General features: G+C 57.7%; 1 protein-coding gene across 2 annotated transcripts; it reads left to right on the forward strand.

The window, feature by feature from the left end:
- Positions 1-9,718: 9,718 nt before the first annotated feature.
- On the forward strand, positions 9,719-18,775 carry AMPD2 (adenosine monophosphate deaminase 2). 2 transcript variants are annotated; one of them, XM_056139020.1, is made up of 18 exons: positions 9,719-9,872; positions 14,131-14,261; positions 14,373-14,503; positions 14,626-14,694; positions 14,781-14,892; positions 15,060-15,246; positions 15,370-15,511; positions 15,618-15,707; positions 15,805-15,934; positions 16,021-16,215; positions 16,297-16,428; positions 16,542-16,705; positions 16,795-16,921; positions 17,014-17,177; positions 17,251-17,371; positions 17,468-17,641; positions 17,723-17,833; positions 17,931-18,773. In XM_056139020.1, the coding sequence occupies exons 1-18, from the start codon at positions 9,863-9,865 to the stop codon at positions 18,138-18,140; spliced, it is 2,400 nt and encodes a 799-aa protein (XP_055994995.1). In that variant the 5' UTR covers positions 9,719-9,862; the 3' UTR covers positions 18,141-18,773. The 2 variants fall into 2 exon arrangements, with proteins under 2 accessions (XP_055994995.1, XP_055994996.1); XM_056139021.1 differs by lacking the exon at positions 9,719-9,872 and adding an exon at positions 10,487-10,677 and having other exon boundaries at positions 17,931-18,775.
- The last annotated feature ends 2,946 nt before the right edge of the window (positions 18,776-21,721 follow it).

The raw sequence follows: 21,721 nt of genomic DNA on the forward strand, positions 1-21,721 counted from the left end.
CCTTCTTTTTCCAGCCTTCAGCGATGCCCTCTGGGTTTCTTAACTGGGAGATGGAAAATGAGAACCAAGGAAGTCAGGATCTGTCTCTTCAGCCTGGGGGTGGGGGGTGATGGAGCAGCTTTTGGTTCCCGCCTGGTGTGCCCCAAGACTCCCCACCGCAATGGGGATGTGCTTAGTGGGGATTGGTGCCACGTAGGATGGGCCAAGCCCATTAAGAGCTCAAAACGACAAAGGGCAGAGACGCGGTGCTCTTGAGCTCAGGGAAGGTCTGCTGGACTGTGACCCAGGAGGAGAGGCAGAGTCCTCGGAACCTCGGGATGCCACAACAGCACCCCCATCCTTCCGAGGGGCTCACAGCTCAGAGCCTCTTTCTTTCTTGGAATCCCCCATGTCCTGAGATGAGGGGTCCAAGGCCAGGGCTGAGCACTCAGATGACAGGGATTTCACAGGCGTTAGAGCCCCTCTACATATCCTTCCATCAGAAGGATTTCTCTATAGGGGCCAGAGTGACAGCAGGTGGGACCCTTGCCTTGCATGTGGCAGACCCGGATTCATTCCTTGGCACCTCCCTATAGTCCCCTGAGCCAGTCAAGAACAATTCTTGAGTGTAACCCCTGAGCATCGCCAGGTATGGCCCGCAAACAAAACAAAACAAAATTTCACTTTAATTTTTGTCCTGATGACTCCCTCATGAGACTGGGGGTAGGATGCGGCTCTACCGATCAGTGTGGGGAAAGAACTCGTGTCCCTATGCATATAAGTTATGTGCCCTTCACCCCTAAGTTGTCTCCTCAGGCCCAAAATTTTTTAAATTTAATTTATTATTATTATTATTATTATTTTGCTTTTGGACCACAACCAGTGGAGCTCAGGGCTTACTCCTGGTACTGAGCTCAGAGATCACTCTTGGTGGTGCTCAGGGGACCACATGGGATACTGGGGATGGAGCTCAAGTTGGCCACATGCAAGGTAAACACCCCACACTGCTGTACGATTGCTCCAGCCCCCAAAAGTGTCTTTTAAGCTAAAAGGTGATCTGCATCATCCGCTAAGTTTGGTAATCCTGACCTAGAAGAGGGCTTTTCAATTTTTGGTGTACACTAGAATTTACCCAGGGAGCTTTGGGGGTTTTGTTTTACTTGTTTTGTTTTGGGGCCACATCTGGTGGTGCTCTGGGGCAACACCCAACTTCTTACTCAGGGGTCACTCCCTGTGGCACTTGGGGGACTATGCAGTGTTGGAAATCAAATTTAGGGTCTCAAACATGCAAGGCAAGTGTTCTAACGTTGAGTCATATACCAAACTCACTGGGGAGTTTTATTTTACTTTTTAAGCAGTGTTTTATTTATTTGGGATAATTATATATACATATATATATTAAACACTTAAAACCACACTTTTGGGGGCTGGAACGATAGTACAGTGGGGATAGGGTGTTAGCCTTGCACATGACCAACCCAGGTTTGATTCCCAGCATCCCATTTGGTTCCCAGAGCACTGCCAGGAGTAATCAAAAACAAAAAAAAGACAATTCCAAAGCAATGGGGGTGTAAAATGGCAACAAACATATTATACTGTTTAATTTTAATTTTTGCTTGATTTTTTGGGGGGTCACACCTGGCAATGCTCAGGAGTTACTCCTGGCTCTGCACTCAGGAATTAGTCCTGATGGAGCTTGAGGGACAATATTGGATGCCAGGGTTTGAACCGGGTCAGCTGCATGCAAGACAAACGTCCTATCCCTGTACTATCACTTGGGCCCCTATTATTTTTGTTTTTGTTTTTGAGACACATCCAGTTGAATAAGCTAAACCTAGACAATTTATGTTATCAGCTTATTCTCTCTATAAATCTAGGCCGATGCTCTTGTTCCCAACTTACATACCAAAAACTTGAGACTCAAGGGCCAGGAAGTCACTTGTTCAGCATCTGAGAGCTCAGTCAAGAGACACACTCAGTGCTCCAAGGAGGCGGCCACCACCACCATGGAGCAAATCGCCAGGTGCCTGAGCTCAGTCCCAGCGGCACTTGTCCTTGCGCTGGTACAAGAGCCACTGACCTGTCACACTCTGGCAAAGGGTTTGAGCTGCTCCCTTTGTTCAGCTGCCGCCTCTGCCAGTTCTAGAGCTGCTTCTGCCGGCTTCTGCTCCCCTCCCCACTCCTATCACTATGGGAACGAGCGGACTCCGGGCTGTGCCTGCCCCTTACTCTGCAGGCGCCTTCTGAGCCCAGGGCTCTCTTGGGCCTTCCCGAAAGCTTTCTACATTTAAGTTCTGTGTCCTGGTGGACTAGGTTGACCAGGAAGGGGCTTGTCTCACTTTATTTATATTTATTTATTGGGTTTTGGAGTCACACCTGGCAGTGCTCAGGGACTATTCTGGCTCTGTGCTCAGGAGTGACCACTGGCAGGGACCTTATAAAGTGCCCAGAATTGAACCAGGGTTAGTATACACAAAGCAGATGTCTTTTTTTCCCCCCAATGAAGCAAAATTACGGAAGTTTAATTGGGAAAACTACTCTTTTGAGAAGTATCATTCATTCCGTCATTCAACAATCATTGAACAAAGATACCATGACTATGGCAGGCACCTGGGATGCAAGGCAGGTGCCTGAACCCCTGTACTGTCTCTTGGCCCTAAAACCCTGTTTTCTTTTCCTTCCTTCCTTCCTTCCTTCTTTCTTTCTTTCTTTCTTTCTTTCTTTCTTTCTTTCTTTCTTTCGTTCTTTCTTTCATTCATTAGTTTTTGTGGTGGCCGGAACTGAACTCAGGACCTCACACACACTCTACCCACTCTACATCAGTAGAGCTACATCCTCAGTCCTGCTTCCCTCATTTAATTTTCTTCCTTGGGAGGTCACACCTGGCAGTGCTCCGGGCTTACTCCTGGCTTTGTGCTCAGAGATAATTCCTGGTGGGCCTTGGGGGACCAGACTTGGTGCTGGGGATGGAACCCAGGCTGGTTGCCTACAGAGCTAGCACCTTAACCCGACTTCCTGTTTTTCTCATTTCAGAGCTGAGTGAAATACAGAAAAGAAACTTTCAAAACATTCACATTAATAAACAAATTGGTGTACAGGATCCCAGCTGATTCAGGACCCCACTAGATCAGCCAGTGCTCAGGTGTCCTAGTTCCCAAACCAAATAAATCATTGTCAAGGGGAAAAACATGGCACAGCATTGCTGAACCAGTTTGGTCCTGTTGCCTGAGTGAAGCAGAGACCTTGGGGTCTGCCTTATCCAATGGTGGCGGTGGGTGCAACCTGGTGCCACATAGACTTGGGGGCGGTGGGGGTGGGGGAAGATGTGAGGAATGAGAAACTATTTGCAGGGTTTTTTTTCCAGTCCAGGAAGAGGTGGAGTAAATTTAGAGAAACAATTATGGGAACAGTGAGCCAGAGCCAGGGAATTTAGGGCTGTTCCAAACTAACCTCCACCGCAGAAAGACAATTCAACACAAAAACTGTCAGGCTGATGCATCCGATAGCAGAAGAAAGAAGGGAGCCATTGTGAAGGGCACAGCCCGAGAGACCTAGGCACTGACTTTGCACGTGGTGGGTTCCGAGGCACCACGTGGTCTCCTGAGCACCACTCAGTGACCCAAAGCACAGAGCCAGGAAGAGCGCCCATGCACCACTGGGTACAGTCCAAAGATATCCCCATGATCGAAATGAAATGCATAAAATACACAGAATTTCATCAGAGAAGCAGAACTACAATAGAAACAGGGAATAGAGATTTGTGGTGAGGCAAGAGACTAGTGCAAGTGACATTCAGTTTGCTGGTAGGGTTGAAGTTTGGGGATGAGGGCGGGAAAGGTGGGGGAAGGCCATGGAGGTGAGGACAGAAAAGGAAAACTTTGGCTAGCCAGCCAGGGGCCTTGAGTAAGGACAAAGGGTTTGGCAAAAATCCCTGAAGGGGGTGTAAGCAAGTACAGCTGGACGCAAACATCTGGGACAGAGAACAATGCCTGGCGGGGTTGGCTCCCAGCTGGCTGCTGGGACAAGCTAGGAAACAACTAAATGGACTCCTGGGATGTGGCTCAGTGGGAGGGCACAGACTGGGAGACCTGGATTCAATCCACAACCTGCCCGCCCCTCACTTCCCAGAACCACCAAAAGGAAATAAGTGAACAGCTTGGTTCTAAAAGGGCCTCGGGATGGGGCTTGCTTTGGGGAATTTTTCTAGCTAAGGATCTGCGAAGGAGGCAGTGCAAGTGGGCTGCGGTTCAGGAGCCATTCCTCAAGAGAAGAAAGGGTGCAGGGGGTGGGGGCTCAGGGGAGACCAATGAGGAAAGCATGGGGAAGAGGTTGAGAGGAGAAGAGACTCTTTAGTCATACAGGAGATTCCAGAAGCTCAGTCGGGTGCCCGCAGGAAGCAGAGCTGAAGTGCAGGGGATGATTCACTTCATTCCCTAACTCTGTTTTACATAGACAATGACCCCCCCACTGAGATTCCTGTTGGGGTTGCGTAGGAGGGGAGACTGATGCTAAGCAGTAATCAGGGCAGACATTTTTTAGTGAGGACAACATGCCAAAGGACCTGGGACTCGCTGGGGAGGGTGGCAGGGCACAGGGTGTTGCAGATGGGACTCGGAAGAGCATGAAAGCATTGTGAACCGGTTTGCCTGGGTAAGGAGCGGAGGAGTTGCCGTCTATTGGCTGATTAAGTGGGTTTATTGGAAGTAGGTAGGGAAAAAGGGTGGGTGGGGACATGTCAGGAGGCTGACCCCGTGCAGGAGACCACTCCTGAAAGTAATGTCAAATTTTCCATAATTTTGAGGACATCCAAGACCCAGTAGTACTCATGGGCCATGTCTGGCTCTGTGCTTAAGGGTCACTCCTGGTGGTGTTTGGGGGACCATATGTGTCGCTGGGGATTGAATCTAGCTTGGTCAAATGCAAGGCAAGAACACTACTCACTAAACTGTCACTCTGATCCTGGCGTTTGGTTTTTAATTTTGAAATTTTGTTATTCACCATTAAGAGTCCAATAACCTCACAAGTCCTGGGAGGCAGGGTGGAAAGACAGTAAAGGGGTTAAGGCCCTTGCCTTGCACACGGCCAACCCTAGTTCCATGCCCAGCACCACATATGATCCCTCAAGAACTTTCAGGAGGGACCCCTGAGCACAGGACCAGGAGTAAACCCTGAGGGTCTCTGGGTGTGTTACTGGCCTACCACCTCCAAAAAAAGCACACATCAGTGGTACAGGGAAGGTGATAATAGTGGTGGGGTTGGTGTTGGACTATTGAATGCCTATGACAAATCATCATGAATAATTTTGCAAACCACAGTGTTTATATAAAGTGTAGGGGAAAATTTACAGAAGTAGGCTTTACCTATTTCATGTAAGTTCCAAAATATCACTTGATCACTTGACTTCCCATTAATCGGTGATTTGCTCGAGCAGGCGCCAGTAACGTCTCCATTTGTCCCTGTCGCGTGCTAGTGTAGCCCAATGGCATCTGTTCATTCTAGGAACACGAAGAGCCTCAAACCGATTGTTCATGGTCTTGATGAAGAAGTCTGAGCATCTGGTAGGTGGGCGGCCATGCGGTCTTTTGACATCCCGTGGAATCCAGTCGGTAACGGCTCTAGTCCAGCGGCCGTCTCTAAATCTCATTACATGACCAGCCCATCTGATTTTTGACACCTTGGCAAATGAGACAGTGTCCCTGATTCTTGATCGTCGACGGATGTCGGAACTCCGGATTCTTTCTGTCATTTGAGTGAAACGTGATATTCCAAGCACAGCTCTTTCTATTCTTCTTTGGGAGACCTGAATAGCGTTCTCATCCTGTTTGCGTAGGGCCCAGGTCTCTGAGGCATATGTTAATGCAGGAAGAACAGTGGAGTCAAAGAGATGTGCCCAGAGCCGGAGATTCTTCGTCCTCTTAGCTATTTCTTCGACGTTCCTGAAGGCGTTCCAAGCTGCTCTCTTCCTCCTGCGCAGCTCGGGTGCCAGGTCATTTGTCATGTTGACCTCTCGACCTAGGTACACATAGCTGTTGCATTTGGAGATGGTCGTTCCATTGAGAGCGAATGGGGCATCAGGAACAAGGCTGTTTCTCATAAACATTGTCTTCGTAAGATTCAGCTGTAGTCCGACCTTTCCACACTCACGGTCAAAGTCGGCCAGCATTTGTGCCGCTTGGCTGATGTTTGGTGTTATTAAAACAATGTCATCAGCAAAGCGGAGGTGGTGTAGTTGCCGACCATCTATCTTCACTCCCATTCCTTCCCATTCCAGTCATCGCATGATGTTCTCGAGGGTGGCACCGAAGAGTTTTGGTGAAATGGTATCACTGTGCCGAACCCCTCTCTTGACATGGATGATTACTTCTTTGTAGAATGGTGAGATCCTGGTAGTGGTGAGAAGGATGAGAAGCTCCAAAATATATTAGTATAAAATTTCTTTAAAAGTTTTATTAAAGACAGGTTTATTACCTGTCTTGACATGATTATTACCATAATAGATCCAAATATAAAATAAAATTTAAAGTGATATACTTTAGGCTTCAGAGTTGAGAACTTATACATGTAAGTGAGAATAAGCATTTTATTATATTGTATTAAAGGGTTTATTTTCCTTATGTATACATGTTTGTATATAGCAAACACAAATTGGCTCTTACTGATTTATTTTCTGATCATTTTATTTGCCATTTCTTAAAGTTTTGTTGGAACAAGTAATAGAAAGTAAATTTGTTATGTCCCTAAAGGAGCAGGTTGGAGACAGGAAGGAAAATGGGGACACTGGTGGAGGGAAAGTCACACTGGTGGTGTTGGAACATTAAATGCCTAAAAGGACTGTATAATGAACAACTTTTAAATCACAGTGTTTTTAATAAAAATAATAAATAAATATTTTTGCTTTTGGGGTCACACCCAGCGATGCTCAGGAGTTACTCCTGGCTTTGCACTTTGAATCACTCCTGGTGGTGCTTGGGGGACCATATGGGATGCTGGGAATCGAACCCGGGTCAGCCGCGTGCAAGGCAAACACCCTAATCACTGTGCTATCGCTCCAGTCCTAAAAATAAAAATGTTTTTACTTATTTATTTTTTATTAGTGAAACACTCTGAGGTACAGTTGCAGAGTTACATATTTTTGTGTTTGGGAAAAAATAAATATTTTTAAAAAAAATCACAAACATTCACAAAAGCCCAAAGGGACCCCCAAGACCAATTAAGTCTGGGGTCCAATTTAGACCCAGGAGAGTATGTTGTGAATGAGGGGGGTGGCTGTTACAGATTATTATAGAGTTTCCGCCAACTCCTAGAGTACAAAAATAATAAATATTCATTGTAGACAATTTTTAAAATGCAGAGAGGTATAAAGAAAAAAATTAAAGCTACATATAATCACTTTTAGGAGTGTTTTTCTGTGCAAATATGTCACAGGATCAGAGTTGTACTGTGTGTAGAGTTTTTGCATATATCTTTTCACTTAAATTTATATATACATATTATAACCTAATATATACATATACATGTATGTGAACATATATATGTACATATATGGTTTTTCATTTTTTGGATTTTTGGGTCACACCTGGAGATGCTCAGGGGTTACTCCTGGTTCTCTGCACTCAGGAATTACTCCTGGAAGAACTTGGGGGACCATATGGGATGCCAAAAATTGAACCTGGGTTGACTGCGTGCAAGGCAAATGCCCCATCCACTGGACTCTCTCTGGGCTCAGCATTTTAATCTTATTAAAAATTCCCTAAAAACAATTTTTTTCTGTTAATAAAGTGATGAACAACTTTGTGAAATGTTTTGGCAGCTATATTCTTTTTTTTTCTATCTGTGAACTTTTGAATCACACTGGTCAGTGCGTGGAGGTGACCCCTAGATCTGTGCTTAGAGGTTGCTCCCTTCTGTGCTTGGGGGAGACCACAGCTACCCAGGAAAAAAACTTGGTTGACCACATGTATGCAAGGCAAACAGCTTAATTCCAGTACTGTCTCTCCCCCCCTCCATAGCACTTCTAAAAAAGCCAGTTTCTTGGAAGTGGAATTACTGATTCAAATAATATGAACCTTTGAAAGACTCTTGACTGTATGTCATTCACTAAAAGAATTTCAGGAAGACTGATGCCCATGAGTAGGTTTTGTGTGTGCCCTTAGACACTACACCCTTGCCTGTTAGGAATTTTTTCCCTATAATCTTTGCTAATTTCATGGATAAACATGATATCTCCTTGTCTTTGATGGGAGGAGGGGGGCATGGTTGGAGACCATATCTGGTACTGGTGCTCAGGGGATCATATTCCGTGCCAGGAATCCAATGAGTGGGCTGTGTGCAAGGCAGAAAGCCTACCTGCTGTACTACTTCTCTATTTCCTCTACTTTTAAAAAAAGGATTTATTTTAAAGTTTTAGTGATTTTTTATGAGATGGACTGCTCCCCCTCCCCTCTGCGCCCCACCATTATGGAGACCAGGACTTTTTAGTTTCCAAGGTGAGGGACCCACAGATCATTGGAGGCAACAGATGTGGGTATCGGGTTCAGGGTCGAAATTCCATGCTGCGAGGTGGGGGCGGTGGTGTAGGAAGGATGTGTCTGCAGGTTGATGACACTGGGAGGGGCAGGACAAACAGCATTAGTACTATTAGATGGACGAGGAGGGCAAAGGGCCCTCTTAAGAGAGGAAACAGGGACAAGACTAATTCCTGCTAGTGCATTTCATTATACTCGTTGAGGTCTTAGGGACCTCCCTCAAACTCCCTTTAGGTAGGATTCTCCACTCCGAGAAGTCGGGGTATTGTTTGGGTGGTATCTGAGGATCCCTCAAAGGGCCCAGACCCACTTCCACACTGAGTGCGCTGGCGCAGGAACCAAGGCCAAGGATACAGCAAGCCAGAGGTCCAGGCCAGACTCTGCTCCAAACGCTTAAATCATGCTGGCGCTATCCTAACACCCACCAGAAGAGGAGTTGGGACACGTGCCACAGGGGAAGCGCAGGAAGATCGCAGTTTCCCAAGGTCACTCAGGAAGAAGGTGGGAGTCTGAACCTCCACATGCTGGCTGCAGAGCCTGAGCGCCTACCCACAAATACAGAAATAAATGTGGGCTGGAGAGCCAGAACTGCAGGGCACACCCTGCCCGCGCCGGCCTGCCAGAAGAAACTGACATGCGAAGAGAAGGAACGCCAGCGGGTGGAGGACGGGGCTTAGGCTAAAAATGAATCGCGGAACAATAATAACTTTCACTGGGCGCCGATTTGGGGTCGGGCACCGCGCAGAGGTGCTTGATATTTGGTCATCGCTGTAATGCCGCCGAGGAAGGACGGCGACGGCCCACACGCAACCTGTTGACGAGGAAGCACACACCCGCCTGGGACTCGCCGACCGCCGGGTGCCGCCGCCCACGTGGCGCCCGGCCGAGGGGAGCGCGGCGTGGGCGTGGCCGGCGGGCGCGGGCGTGGCCGGGAGTGGGCGGGGCCGGCAGGCGTGGGCGGGGCCGGCGTGGGCGGGGTCTCGGACCTGGCTGGGCCTGGGGCTGCGGAGGCGCGCGGCTGTGTCCGCGGGCTTCTGGTGGAGTCGCACCTGTTGCGTGGCTCCCCACCCACTGCAGCCCCTGGCGTGCGATCCCGAGTCCCCCGGGAGGCGTGAGGGGAGCCGGGTCGAGTTCCGGCCCGCTCCCTGGGGAGCACGTGGCCTGCCGGCCTCCGGAGGGTGGGGCCGGGTCGGGGGGAGTTGGGCCGCGGGGGTCTCCCGGCGGCTCGGGAAGGCTGCCTTCTCGCCCGCCTCCCGGGGCCAGGGTCGGGGCTCGTGGGGTCCGCGCCCCTGCCCGCCTTCGTGGCTCTGTAGATCCTGGCGGGCCGACTCCCCGGGGCCCCGCAGGGCTCGGGCGGCATGAGCTCAGGTGAGTGCGCGCGGGACCGGGGGCCGGGAAGCCCCCCAGCGCGGCCCCCGCGGCCCGGCCTCCCGCCTTCCTAGAAGGCAGCTGGTGCCGGTCAGTGGAATTTCCCCAGGGCAGGCTCCTCCCTGCCGGCCGGGATTCTCAGTTCCAGCCCGTCCTCCCGGGTGGGCTTCCCCCGGGGGTGTGGGGTCGCGGGGGGCCGGAGGGAGTGGGCGGTGGGCTGGCTCTCCGCGGGGCCCGCCTGCCCGCGCGGCACGTGTTCCGAGGTTCGGGGAGTCCGCCTGGGGCTCCCGTGGGCCCGGATCATTTTCCTCCGGGCTGCTGGACCCGCGGCCGCGGACTTTGGCTCCCCTTTGCCCCCGAGCCCGGGCCTGGGGCGAGGGCCCGTGCCGGGGGTGCAGTGGGAGCCGGGGTCCCGGGGGCAGCTGGAGGGGGCGGCTGGCCCCCCCGCCTGGCGCTCTCCCCCTCGGTCCCCGCCACCCGCGTCGCGTCGCTCCGGGGACCGCGGAGGGCGGGCAGGGCTAAGGGGCGGGGATGGAGGCCCCCTCGCCGACGTTGCCTAGACAACGGGAGGAATCGCGGCCAGGGCCGCTTCCGCCGGCGGGGCGCTGCTTCCTGCCTCAGTCACTCCCGCTGGGGGCGGGGCGGAGGACGGGCTCGGAGGTGGCCGCGCGGGGCCCAGCTGCTGCGGCTCGGACGCCCCCCGCCGGCCCCGCGGCCCGAGCCATGGCATCCTGCCCCGGCAAGGCCAAGGCCAAGTGTCCCTTTAAGAAGCGGGCCAGCCTGCAGGCCGCCTCTGCAGTGCCAGGTGAGCGGGTACCCCCGGCCCCGGCGCAGGCGGTGCCCGGCCACCGCTCCCTGCCCAGGGTCGCCGGCCCCGGAGAGTGGCGAGTGGGCTTGGCCTGCGCCCTCTGTGCCGCGGTGCCCGGCGTTCGGGCGGCTGGAACGGCCGGCCCGGGAAGTCGCGGCAGCTGGTTGCAGGTGACGGGTCTCGGTGGCGGGGATGCCCGGGAGGGGGAGTGGGCGGAGGTGCCGTGTGAGGGGGGTGTGTTTGCACACGTGTCCTGAATGCCCCGGCTGGGGCTGTTGGCGCTTGTGAAGGAGGGGAGGGGGATGTATGCACGGGACTGGGGTGCGGGCTGGATGCGCCGCTCTCGGCGGTGTCTTTCCCACTTCGGGCTCGACTCTCCTCTGGGGACCCCCTTTCCAGCACTCTCACTGGAGTCTAGCAGTAGGGTTCACCCTTGCTAGTTGGTCATGAAGGTGGGGCTCACTTGTTTTTGCCAGCCGCTGTGTGCTTGCTCCTGGGGCATCTCGTGAGCCTCCCTCAGAGGTCTGGGGTGTCCTTGGGCCAGCCGGAATCGGGGTTGCATGTGCTGCTTGCCTTGGTCTGGCTGCCGCTCGGGTAGGCATTGCTGCACCATTTGGAGCACGCAGCGTGGTGTGCCTGGCTCTCCAGGGCTTGCCCAGGGACAGCTGTGTGCTCTGGGCTGACAGAAGAGCCACACCTGCTTTGGTGACCAGGTCAAGGCCAGCCTCGCCCTAGCTGCCAGTGGGTATCAGTTCTGTGGGCTGGTGATGTCCCTTTTGTCTAGGCTCAGGCCACTGATGGTGCTTAGCCTGCGGTCTGCTCAGGTGGGTGCCAACGGAGGGTCTTTCCCCGGGTCCTAAGGTCTGCAGGCTTGGGGTGAAAGTATTTGATATTTAGCTCAAAGCCACAGTGCCCTGCTTGCTGAGGCTCTTAGCTGGCAGCAAAGGGCCGGTGGTCAAGAGGGTAGACCAGGTGCCTGGTTTCACTGGTTTTAGATTGATGGGAGTGGCTGAGAGGTAGCCTGGCTGGCTTGTGTGAGTGTGAGTGTGTGTGTGTGTGTGTGTGTGTGTGTGAGAGAGAGAGAGAGAGAGAGAGAGAGAGAGGAAGAGAGCGGGCAGGAGAGAATATGTGAGAGTGTGAGTGAATGTGAATGAGTGTGAATGTGTGAGCATATGAGAATAAGTGTGTGAGTGTATGAGTGTGAATGTGTGTGTATATGAATATGAGTGTATGAGTGAATGTGACTGTGTGTGAATGTAACCGTGTGTGTGGATGTGAGTGTATATGGGCGTATGTGTGTATGTGTGAGTGTGTGTATGAGCGTGAGTATGAGAGTGTGAGTGTATGTGTGTGCGCGCACGCGCGTGTGTGGGAGAGAGTGTATTGTTGTGACTGGGAACTTCCAGCACAGTGATCAGAAGATCCCACAGCTGGGTCTTCTTGGCCCGGCCCAGAGAATGTGGAGGTCACTGCTTGTGCTCACCTCCTGTGAACCCTGGAGGTCTGTCCAGCGAGGGGCCTGGCGAGCTTGTGGAGGTTGGGGGTCGTTCTGGCTTCTGGAACTGTTTTGTTCATCCCAGTATTGCCGGGGGGGGGGGGGGGGGCGAGCTGCCTGGTGGAAGTGGGACGGCCTTTGAGCAGGTTCCTGCCAGCCTTTCCACAGCCACCGAGGGCCGATGCCTGTCAGGGAGGGAGGGAGTTGCACAAGGAGAAGGAGGTTCTTGTGCAAACGGACCTTAGGCTCGGGCTGTCGCACACCCTGGGGATGAGCTGCTGTGCTGCCCTTCCTGCTCTGCCCTCTCCAGAGAGAGTGCACCCCTCAGCGCTGCCTGCCAGCTCCCCTCTCTCCTCTGCCCTGCACGGCTCATTGCTTCGGCCTGGCTGTGGCCTGAGACACCACCCCCCCGCACCTGCTGCCCCCTGCTCCGTGGCTCGGACTGCGTGTGGGCAGCGCGATGAGCCCGGGAGCCCACACTCGAGGATGCTGTTCTCTGTGGGCGCCCTCACTGTGCCTATCTCTCTCAGCCTTCTGGAGGCCTTAGAGCTCCCGCCTCTCCCAGGGGAGGCCTCATTTTGGGAGGGGCCCCAGCTGGGTTTAGGAGGACTGTGTGGGCAAAATAGGAGCTGTTAGCAGGCTGTGGTGATAAAGGTGCCAGCCCTGCCTTGCCCTCTGCTCTTTGACGGTTCAGGCCTTGCCCAGCACTGCCCCCCAGGCCAGCAGTGTTTTTAACTGTCCCTGCCCCACCCCTGCAGTCTACCCCAGCCATCACAGCTTACTCTGTTCTACCCCTCCCCCAAGAGCCACACTTTTGACTAGACTCTGGTCCTGGACAGGTTAGGGCTCTGTTTGGTTTGGGGCTTCCTCAGGCCTCCAGCACCCTTCTTCCCTAACTCTTGGGGCTCCCTGAACTTGCTCAGTCCCTGACACTCCATCCTGTCGGGGTCTCCCCTGCATGTGGCCTGACTTGGTACAGCCCGTGCTGGTCCCCGATCCGGAGTTCTGGAGTTCGGGTGGGTGCAGGCCGTGGGGAGCCAGCCTCGCCAGGTAGTGCCCGGGGCCCAGGCCTGCAGCGGGCGCCTCCTCTTCCCTTTATCCCGCCTGGGACCGAGTGGGCTGCCGGGAAGTGGGCCAGAATCTTGAGGGCTCACTACATGGATAGGGTCTCCCGCCCTGAGCCACAGTGCAGAGGGTGTGGGAGGAAGGAGCAGCCCCCAGAGTGGGAGGTGTGGGGGCCTGGCTGGCGCCCCAGAGACCCAGAGCCATCTCCGTGGGGCCTTTCCCTCCTGCCCTGCTGCTGGCCCGCTCAGCCCCCTGCTGCTGATAATCCCTGCCCAGGCCCTCCTGGGGCCTCCCGCCCAGATCCCAGCCCGGAGTGACGCAGGCCCTTGGGGGGGAAGGGGGGGCGGCCAGCTGAGGGAGGGCAGCCGGACGGGCCTCTGCTTGGCAGCTCCGGGGTCCTGGGCAGAGGGCAGGCCTCTGGGGAGGGCCTGGGTTTCCTGTGCCAGCCAGCTCCTCCACTTCCTGCCCTCACTTCCCTGTCAGAGCCGAGTGGCGCCGTGGCCGCCTGAGCTGGGCTGCGGGTGGTGTGTGGGCTGTGGGCTGGGAGGGGGATGCTGGGCGACTCCCCGGGAGTGTCTCTGGGTGGAGGGGGCAGGCCTGAGCCCGGGATTCAGACTGGAGGCCTGGAGTCAGTGACCCCTTCCTGGGGCAGACTCAGGGCCCCCCGAGACCGGAGCCCAGGATAGGTGGGGAAGTGGGGGGTGGGGGGGTCCACTGGAGGGCGGTCCTTTGGTGAAAGGTGAACGATTTATGCAATCTGAGAATCAGTGTGGTGGGGGGAGGCCCCTGGACAGTTCCTTTGTTCACCCCTGCCTGGGCCTGGCCCGGGGCTTTCGGTGCTCCCAGGCCAGACCCTCCCCCTCTGACCCTGGGCATCACTATCTCCACAGACGCTCGGGGAGGCCTGGGGGCTCCCCCGCTGCAGTCCGCTCGCTCCCTGCCGGGTCCTGCCCCCTGCCTCAAGCACTTCCCGCTGGACCTGCGCACCTCGATGGACGGCAAGTACAAGGAGATCGCCGAGGTACGGCTGCCTCAGATCCCCCCCCCCTGCCCCCAGTGGGGTGCCTTGGCCGCGTTCTTCTCCTGGCCCCCCGCTGCTGCCGCCTGCTCAGAGGCCTTGCCTTCGCTCCAGGAGCTGTTCAGCCGCTCGCTGGCCGAGAGTGAGCTCCGCAGTGCCCCGTACGAGTTCCCTGAGGAGAGCCCCATAGAGCAGCTGGAGGAGCGACGCCAGCGCCTGGAGCGGCAGATCAGCCAGGATGTCAAGTGAGCCCCGGCCCTGCCGCCCTGGGGTGGGGGCACAGGGAGCCCGGGCCCTGTGAGGGGGCGCACCACCCCGCTGGGCGTCCGGCCCCCTGCCTGCCTCACCGCTGCTCTCCCGCCTCCAGGCTGGAGCCAGACATCCTGCTTCGGGCCAAGCAAGATTTCCTGAAGACAGACAGTGACTCGGACCTCCAGTGAGCAGGGCAGAAGGATGGGGTGAGTGCGTGGGGGGGTGTGCCTCCGGGGGTGCCGCGCCCTCCCACGGTGTCTCCTTCCACAGACTCTACAAGGAGCAGGGCGAGGGGCAGGGCGACCGGGGCCTGCGGGAGCGCGACGTGGTACTGGAGCGGGAGTTCCAGCGCGTCACCATCTCTGGAGAGGAGAAGTGTGGGGTGAGTGTTGGTCGGCCTGGGTTTCTGGGCCCGGCACCCCTGGACCCTGCCTGTGGGGGTGGGGCCGGGTGCTGGGGGAGAGAGAGGAGTGCTCGCCCTGGTGGGAGGTGGGTGCTAGCCCCCCCTCCTGGCCTGGAGACGGGGCGCTCAGACTGCCTGGGCCTCAGGTGCCGTTCACAGACCTGCTGGATGCAGCCAAGAGCGTGGTGCGGGCGCTGTTCATTCGGGAGAAGTACATGGCCCTGTCGCTGCAGAGCTTCTGCCCCACCACCCGGCGCTACCTGCAGCAGCTGGCCGAGAAGCCGCTGGAGACGCGGACCTACGAGCAGGGGCCTGACACCCCCGTGTCTGCCGGTGGGACCCCCTTCCTGGCCCCGGGTGGAGGCGGGGCGGGGGGCGCTCGCTCTCCCTCTGGGTGCCCTGCCTGCTGCTGGGTGTGAGGTGAGCCTGGCCCCGCCCCTCTTGCTGCCCCTGCAGACACTCCGGTGCACCCCCCAGCCCTGGAGCAGCACCCCTACGAGCACTGTGAGCCCAGCACCATGCCCGGGGACCTGGGCCTAGGCCTGCGCATGGTGCAGGGCGTGGTGCATGTCTACACCCACAGGGAGCCCGATGAGCAGTAAGAGGGGCACGGGGTGAGGCGGGGGGGAGGGGGGGGAACACTGGCCTGCGGGGGGGTGAGGCACGGGGCTGGCGCGCGCTCTTCACTGGGCTGCCTTTGCCAGCTGTGCCGAGGTGGAGCTGCCCTACCCCGACCTGCAGGAGTTTGTGGCCGACGTCAACGTGCTGATGGCCCTCATCATCAACGGCCCCATGTGAGCCCCTCTCTCCTCCCCGCCTGCACACCGCCCCGCCCACCCCGGGCACCCTGCCAAGCCCGGCCTGACGCCCGGCTCTCTGCTCCCTGCCCAGAAAGTCCTTCTGCTACCGCCGGCTGCAGTACCTGAGCTCCAAGTTCCAGATGCACGTGCTGCTCAACGAGATGAAGGAGCTGGCGGCCCAGAAGAAGGTGCCGCACCGGGACTTCTACAACATCCGCAAGGTGCGCCCGAGCCCCTGCCCCCGCCTGCCCCTCCTCCCCTCCCCGCCCAGTCCCCGCAGGACCTGGAAGCCCCCCTGTGCCCCCAGGTGGACACGCACATCCACGCCTCGTCCTGCATGAACCAGAAGCACCTGCTGCGCTTCATCAAGCGGGCGATGAAGCGGCACCTGGAGGAGATTGTGCATGTGGAGCAGGGCCGCGAACAGACGCTGCGCGAGGTCTTCGAGAGTATGAACCTCACGGCGTACGACCTGAGCGTGGACACGCTTGACGTGCACGCGGTCAGTGCCTGGGCCCGGGGGCTGGGGGCCTCGCGGGCGCAGGTGGGGCCGGTGGTGACCCAGGTGTCTCCTGACCCCCAGGACAGGAACACCTTCCACCGCTTCGACAAGTTCAACGCCAAGTACAACCCCATTGGGGAGTCTGTCCTCCGGGAGATCTTCATCAAGACGGACAACAGGGTTGCCGGGAAGTACTTTGCGCATATCATCAAGGTGAAGAGGGGCAGGGGCGTGGCCCCTCCTGCCGGGGCTAGGGGGCAGTGTGGGGAGGCCTGGGTGGGAGTGGGCGCGGTCTGCGTGTGACCCTCGCCTCGCGCGGCTCCCAGGAGGTGATGTCCGACCTGGAGGAGAGCAAGTACCAGAACGCGGAGCTGCGGCTGTCCATCTACGGCCGCGCCCGGGACGAGTGGGACAAGCTGGCGCGCTGGGCAGTCATGCACCGCGTGCACTCCCCGAACGTGCGCTGGCTAGTGCAGGTGCCGCGCCTCTTGTGAGTGGCCCCCGGGCGGGGAAGGGGGCCGGCTGGAGGGCCTCCCCGCGCCCTGCCCTGACCCGCCCGGCGCGGCCCCTCGCCCACAGCGACGTGTACCGCACCAAGGGCCAGCTGGCCAACTTCCAGGAGATGCTGGAGAACATCTTCCTGCCCCTCTTCGAGGCCACGGTGCACCCCGCCAGCCACCCGGAGCTGCACCTCTTCTTGGAGCACGTGAGGGGGTGGCCCGGAGGGTGGGCGGCGGGGCGGGGCTGGCCGGCGGGGGCCTGACCTGGGGGGCGCCCCCCCACCCCCGCCCCGCGCAGGTGGACGGCTTCGACAGCGTGGACGACGAGTCCAAGCCCGAGAACCACGTGTTTAACCTGGAGAGCCCGCTGCCCGAGGCGTGGGTGGAGGAGGACAACCCGCCCTACGCCTACTACCTGTACTACACCTTCGCCAACATGGCAGTGCTCAACCACCTGCGCAGGTGCCGCCCCGCCCCTCCGCCCCTCCCCCGCCCCGCCCCCGACGGCGGGGCTGACCCGGTCTCCGTGCCCCAGGCAGAGGGGCTTCCACACGTTCGTGCTGCGGCCGCACTGCGGGGAGGCCGGCCCCGTCCACCACCTGGTGTCGGCCTTCATGCTGGCCGAGAACATCTCCCACGGGCTGCTCCTGCGCAAGGTCAGGCCGCGCCCCCCGCCCCGCCCCGCCCCACCCCGCCCTGCCCGCCGGCCCCTGTGCCGCTGCCCGCTGACCCTGCCCGCCCGCCCCCCCCAGGCCCCCGTCCTGCAGTACCTGTACTACCTGGCGCAGATCGGCATCGCCATGTCCCCGCTCAGCAACAACAGCCTCTTCCTCAGCTACCACCGCAACCCGCTCCCCGAGTACCTGTCCCGCGGCCTCATGGTCTCCCTGTCCACCGACGACCCCCTGCAGTTCCACTTCACCAAGGTCGGCGCCCTCGGGAGCGCGCGGGGCGCGGGGGCTCGGGGCGGGCGCGGGGGCGCGGCCTGAGGGGACTGGCTCGCGCAGGAGCCGCTGATGGAGGAGTACAGCATCGCCACCCAGGTGTGGAAGCTCAGTTCCTGCGACATGTGTGAGCTGGCGCGCAACAGCGTGCTCATGAGCGGCTTCTCCCACAAGGTAACCCCTGCCCACCGCCCCGCCCCGCCCTCGGCTGGGATCCAGGGGTCCCCTGCCCGATCGCCCCTGCCCCGCCCCCTCTGTCTGTCCCCTGCAGGTGAAGAGCCACTGGCTGGGGCCCAACTACACGAAGGAGGGCCCCGAGGGCAACGACATCCGCCGCACCAACGTGCCGGACATCCGCGTGGGCTACCGCCACGAGACCCTGTGCCAGGAGCTGGCGCTCATCACGCAGGCCGTCCAGAGCGAGATGCTGGAGACCATCGCCGAGGAGCCGGGCGTGCCGCCGAGCCCCGGGCCTCAGTGAACCCCGCAGCTCAGCCGCGCTCTGCCCCGTCCTCTGCATGTGTCCGTCCCTCTGTGTCCTGTCCTGCATGTCTCTGTCCCGTCCCGCCGTGTCTGCCCCGCCACTCGGGGCGAGCAGGGCTTCACCTGTGCCTCAGCCTTGGCTCTGTTCCCACGGTGCTCGGTCACCCCTGCGGGCGTGTATCTGTCCACAGGCCCTAGGGATGGTTGTGGGGGGCTGGCCCCTCTGGCCACAGGGGTCCCATGGGCAAATCTGAGCTTGCGTTTCAGTCCCTGTCCAGTTTATGTGGCTGGGTGCGGTGGGAGGTCGCCATATAGACGTGCCCACTGTGGGCACGGGGCTGCGGGAGTCCTGGGGCGGGTGGCTGGGCTGTGGGCCCATTGCAGCCCTGGCCTCTGGGTGCCGGGTCCCTGCCTCTGCTGATCACTGCTGGCTCCACGCACTCCCCGTGCTCCTGGGCCAGGCAGCTGGAGGGCTCTGGCACTGCCCTGTTCAGGGGCCATGTCCCCTGTGTGGCCCCTGAATTTTCACACGACCTGGGTCCTAGCCAGTGCCCTGCATTATGTTCTGGACTGAGGCCTTTGCTGTGAAATGCAGTGTTTCGTACAATCCTGTCTTTCCTAGTGCATGAGAAATAAAGACTATTTAAGTAATGAGGCGCTGTGGTCTCTGCTGGAAGGGGAGGGAGCCCCTGGGGTCCAGCATGTTCTGAGATTGCTGTTGGTTGGTGCTCAAGGGGACTGACAAAGGGAGCAGCTGGAGAGCAGAGGGGCTCTGGGCTGGGGGATCATCTGCCTCCCCCACTCAGCCCAGCCACCTGGCCTCTGCTTCCTGCCCGAGACTGGACCTTGGCATGGCCAGTCCATGTGGGAATGTGCGCCCACAGGTGGGCCTGGTGCCAGCAGTTCTCAGACCCTGGAATTAGCAGACTCACCCCAGGAGCTTGTTTAAAATGTGGAGTCTAGGGCCCAGGGCCCAGGGCCCAGGCTCGCTCTGTTGGCAGGGTCCTGCCTTGTAGTTCCGCCTGGCACCGCCTCGCTGGCTTGAGTGTGATCTCTGGTGCCCCCGACCAGGCAGGGCCTCACAGGAGCAGGGGGGAAGCCATGGGTGGATGGTGAGGCTGGGGAATCTGCAAGTAGGTCCCTCAGTCTCTACTTGTGTTTCTTTTCTTTTTGGGCCACGTCCAGTGAGGCTAGGGGGTTACTCCTGGCTCTGTACTCAAGAATCTCTCCTGGTGGCTTTGGGGATGCGGGGGATCAAACCCAGTCGGCCAGGTACAAGCCACCGTCCTTCCCTGCTCTGCTCTCTTTAGTATACCCTACTCCTAATTTCTGATGGTTGCCGGAGTGTGTGTGTGTGTGTGTGTGTGTGTGTGTTGAGGCCTGTGCAGAGAGTGTGTGTGTGTGGGGGGGGTGTGCAGAGAGACTCTGTGTGTGTGTGTGTGTGTGTGTGTGTGTGTGTGTGTGTGTGTGTTGGGCCCTGACCGGAGAAGGCAGCGGCTGAGCCGGTGTGTGTGTGTGTGTGTGTGTGTGTGTGTGTGTGTGTTGGGCCCTGACCAGAGAAGGCAGCGGCTGAGCCGGAGTGTGTGTGTGTGTGTTGAGGCCTGTGCAGAGAGAGAGTGTGTGTGTGTTGGGGGGGGGGGGGTTTGTGCAGAGAGACTCTGTGTGTGTGTGTGTGTGTGTGTGTGTTGGGCCCTGACCGGAGAAGGCAGCGGCTGAGCCGGAGTGTGTGTGTGTGTGTGTGTGTGTGTGTTGAGGCCTGTGCAGAGAGAGAGTGTGTGTGTGGGGGGGGGTTTGTGTAGAGAGACTCTGTGTGTGTGTGTGTTGAGGCCTGTGCAGAGAGAGAGTGTGTGTATGTGTTGGGGTTTGTGCAGAGAGACTCTGTGTGTGTGTGTGTGTGTGTGTGTGTGTGTGTGTGTGTGTTGAGGCCTGTGCAGAGAGAGAGTGTGTGTATGTGTTGGGGTTTGTGCAGAGAGACTCTGTGTGTGTGTGTGTGTGTGTGTGTTGGGCCCTGACCGGAGAAGGCAGCGGCTGAGCCGGTGTGTGTGTGTGTGTGTGTGTGTGTTGGGGCCTGACCGGAGAAGGCAGCGGCTGAGTGGGAAAGAGGATGAGCAAGTGGCCCCAGAGACCACAAGCCGAGAGGAATAGGAATCCTGTGTGACAATTGCCCAGCCCCTCAGCGCCTCAGCACCCACAGGACATGGCTGGGTGGCCTCTGCCTAGGGGCATAAGCTCCCTGATGTCTCTGTCCCCTGAGGGCTTCGAGCCCAGACCCAGGCACCCTTTTGTGCCCAGGGAGCCACTCTTGTCAGTGGTGCTATCATTTCCGTGTGGCAGGGCTCAGTGTGTGATCAAGAGATGGCACAAATTTGGCTGAGGTCTGTTGGAGAATCAGGCTCAGGAGGGCCAGGTGACCTTTGGCAGCTGGGGCCCGCAATGGGACGGGGAGGATGGAGTCAGCATCGGGACTGCTTCACCCACGTGGGCCTGTGCACCTCCAGGACCCAGTTGCCCAGGGCGGAGGGAAGCTGACTTTAAGGTGAATGCATCACTTTGTCTTTTTTAAAACAGGAGAGTAGGATAAGCTTTCTGGAAGGCTCTGTGAGGGCAAGAGCTACCTGGGTCACACCCACGGCCACATGCACTCCAGCCCTGGACCATCCCTCTAGCCCAGTGGGGTGGCTCGGTCACTCCAGGCTCTGATGAGAAAACACTAAGCAAGAGCTTGGTTGATGGCCACCTGCCATGGTTACCAGATATGGTTCCTCCTAGTTCCAATGGCTATGAGTAAAACGACCAGGTCCACGATACAACTCTTTCATTTTTCTTAACTGCTTACTGCTAGAAATAAAGTATAAAAATAAAGGTTCAGGCCGGCTTTTTTCTGCTTTGGGAAGCAAGGCGTGGCCCGCCTGGGTGGACTTGAGTGTGTGGAGAGGGGGGTCATCTGTCCAGAGAGGAGCCAGGGCCTCTGCACCAATGCGGAGAGGGGAGGGATCCAAATGGCTTGGAAGCCCCAGAGGAGGGCAGTGAGGGGCCCAGGAGCTGCCTCCTTGCAGTCTGCATGGGACTTGGGCATAGACTGTTCCCTAGAGTCATTGGACACAGTGGGGTGGGGTGAGGGTCACAAGGCTTGTTCATCAGCCCTGCCCTCTCACCCCCACGAGTGACTGTGTTCCTACACTAGACCGGTGGGGAGGCTTGATGAGGACGATTGGAACCCTGAGGCCGGAGACAGAAAGGCTTGGAGGCGGGTCCTGCAGTAACCCAGGTACAAGCAGAGCAGGTCAGGGGCAGTAGGGAGGGAGAGGAGCTCTGTGTGTTTGTGTGGCAGGGGGACAGAAGGTAGGACAGGGGTGAGACGGGGTGGAAGAACTAGCCACGGGGTCATGAAAGATTGAGAGTGTGAATGCTGGAGATGGAGATGGTACAGTGGGGAGGCGTTTTCCTTTCATGCAGAAGACCCAAGTTTCATCACTGTCATCCCATATGGTCCCCTGAGCACTGCCAGGAGTGATTCCTGAGAGCAGAACCAGAAGTAAACCCTGAGAGCTGCCAGGTGTACCCCCCCACCAAAAAAAA

This window comes from Sorex fumeus, unplaced genomic scaffold (assembly GCF_029834395.1).
Source record: "Sorex fumeus unplaced genomic scaffold, SorFum_2.1 ptg000131l, whole genome shotgun sequence".
Taxonomy (NCBI): Eukaryota; Metazoa; Chordata; class Mammalia; order Eulipotyphla; family Soricidae; genus Sorex; species Sorex fumeus.

Bases quoted from the DNA above. Each gene is read 5' to 3' on its own strand.
- AMPD2 (XM_056139021.1), top strand. From the start codon at position 10,596: ATGGCATCCTGCCCCGGCAAGGCCAAGGCCAAGTGTCCCTTTAAGAAG. The intron at 15,708-15,804 runs GTGAGCCCCTCT...CTCCCTGCCCAG, and splicing joins CTCATCATCAACGGCCCCAT to AAAGTCCTTCTGCTACCGCC. The intron at 17,178-17,250 runs GTGCCGCCCCGC...TCCGTGCCCCAG, and splicing joins GTGCTCAACCACCTGCGCAG to GCAGAGGGGCTTCCACACGT.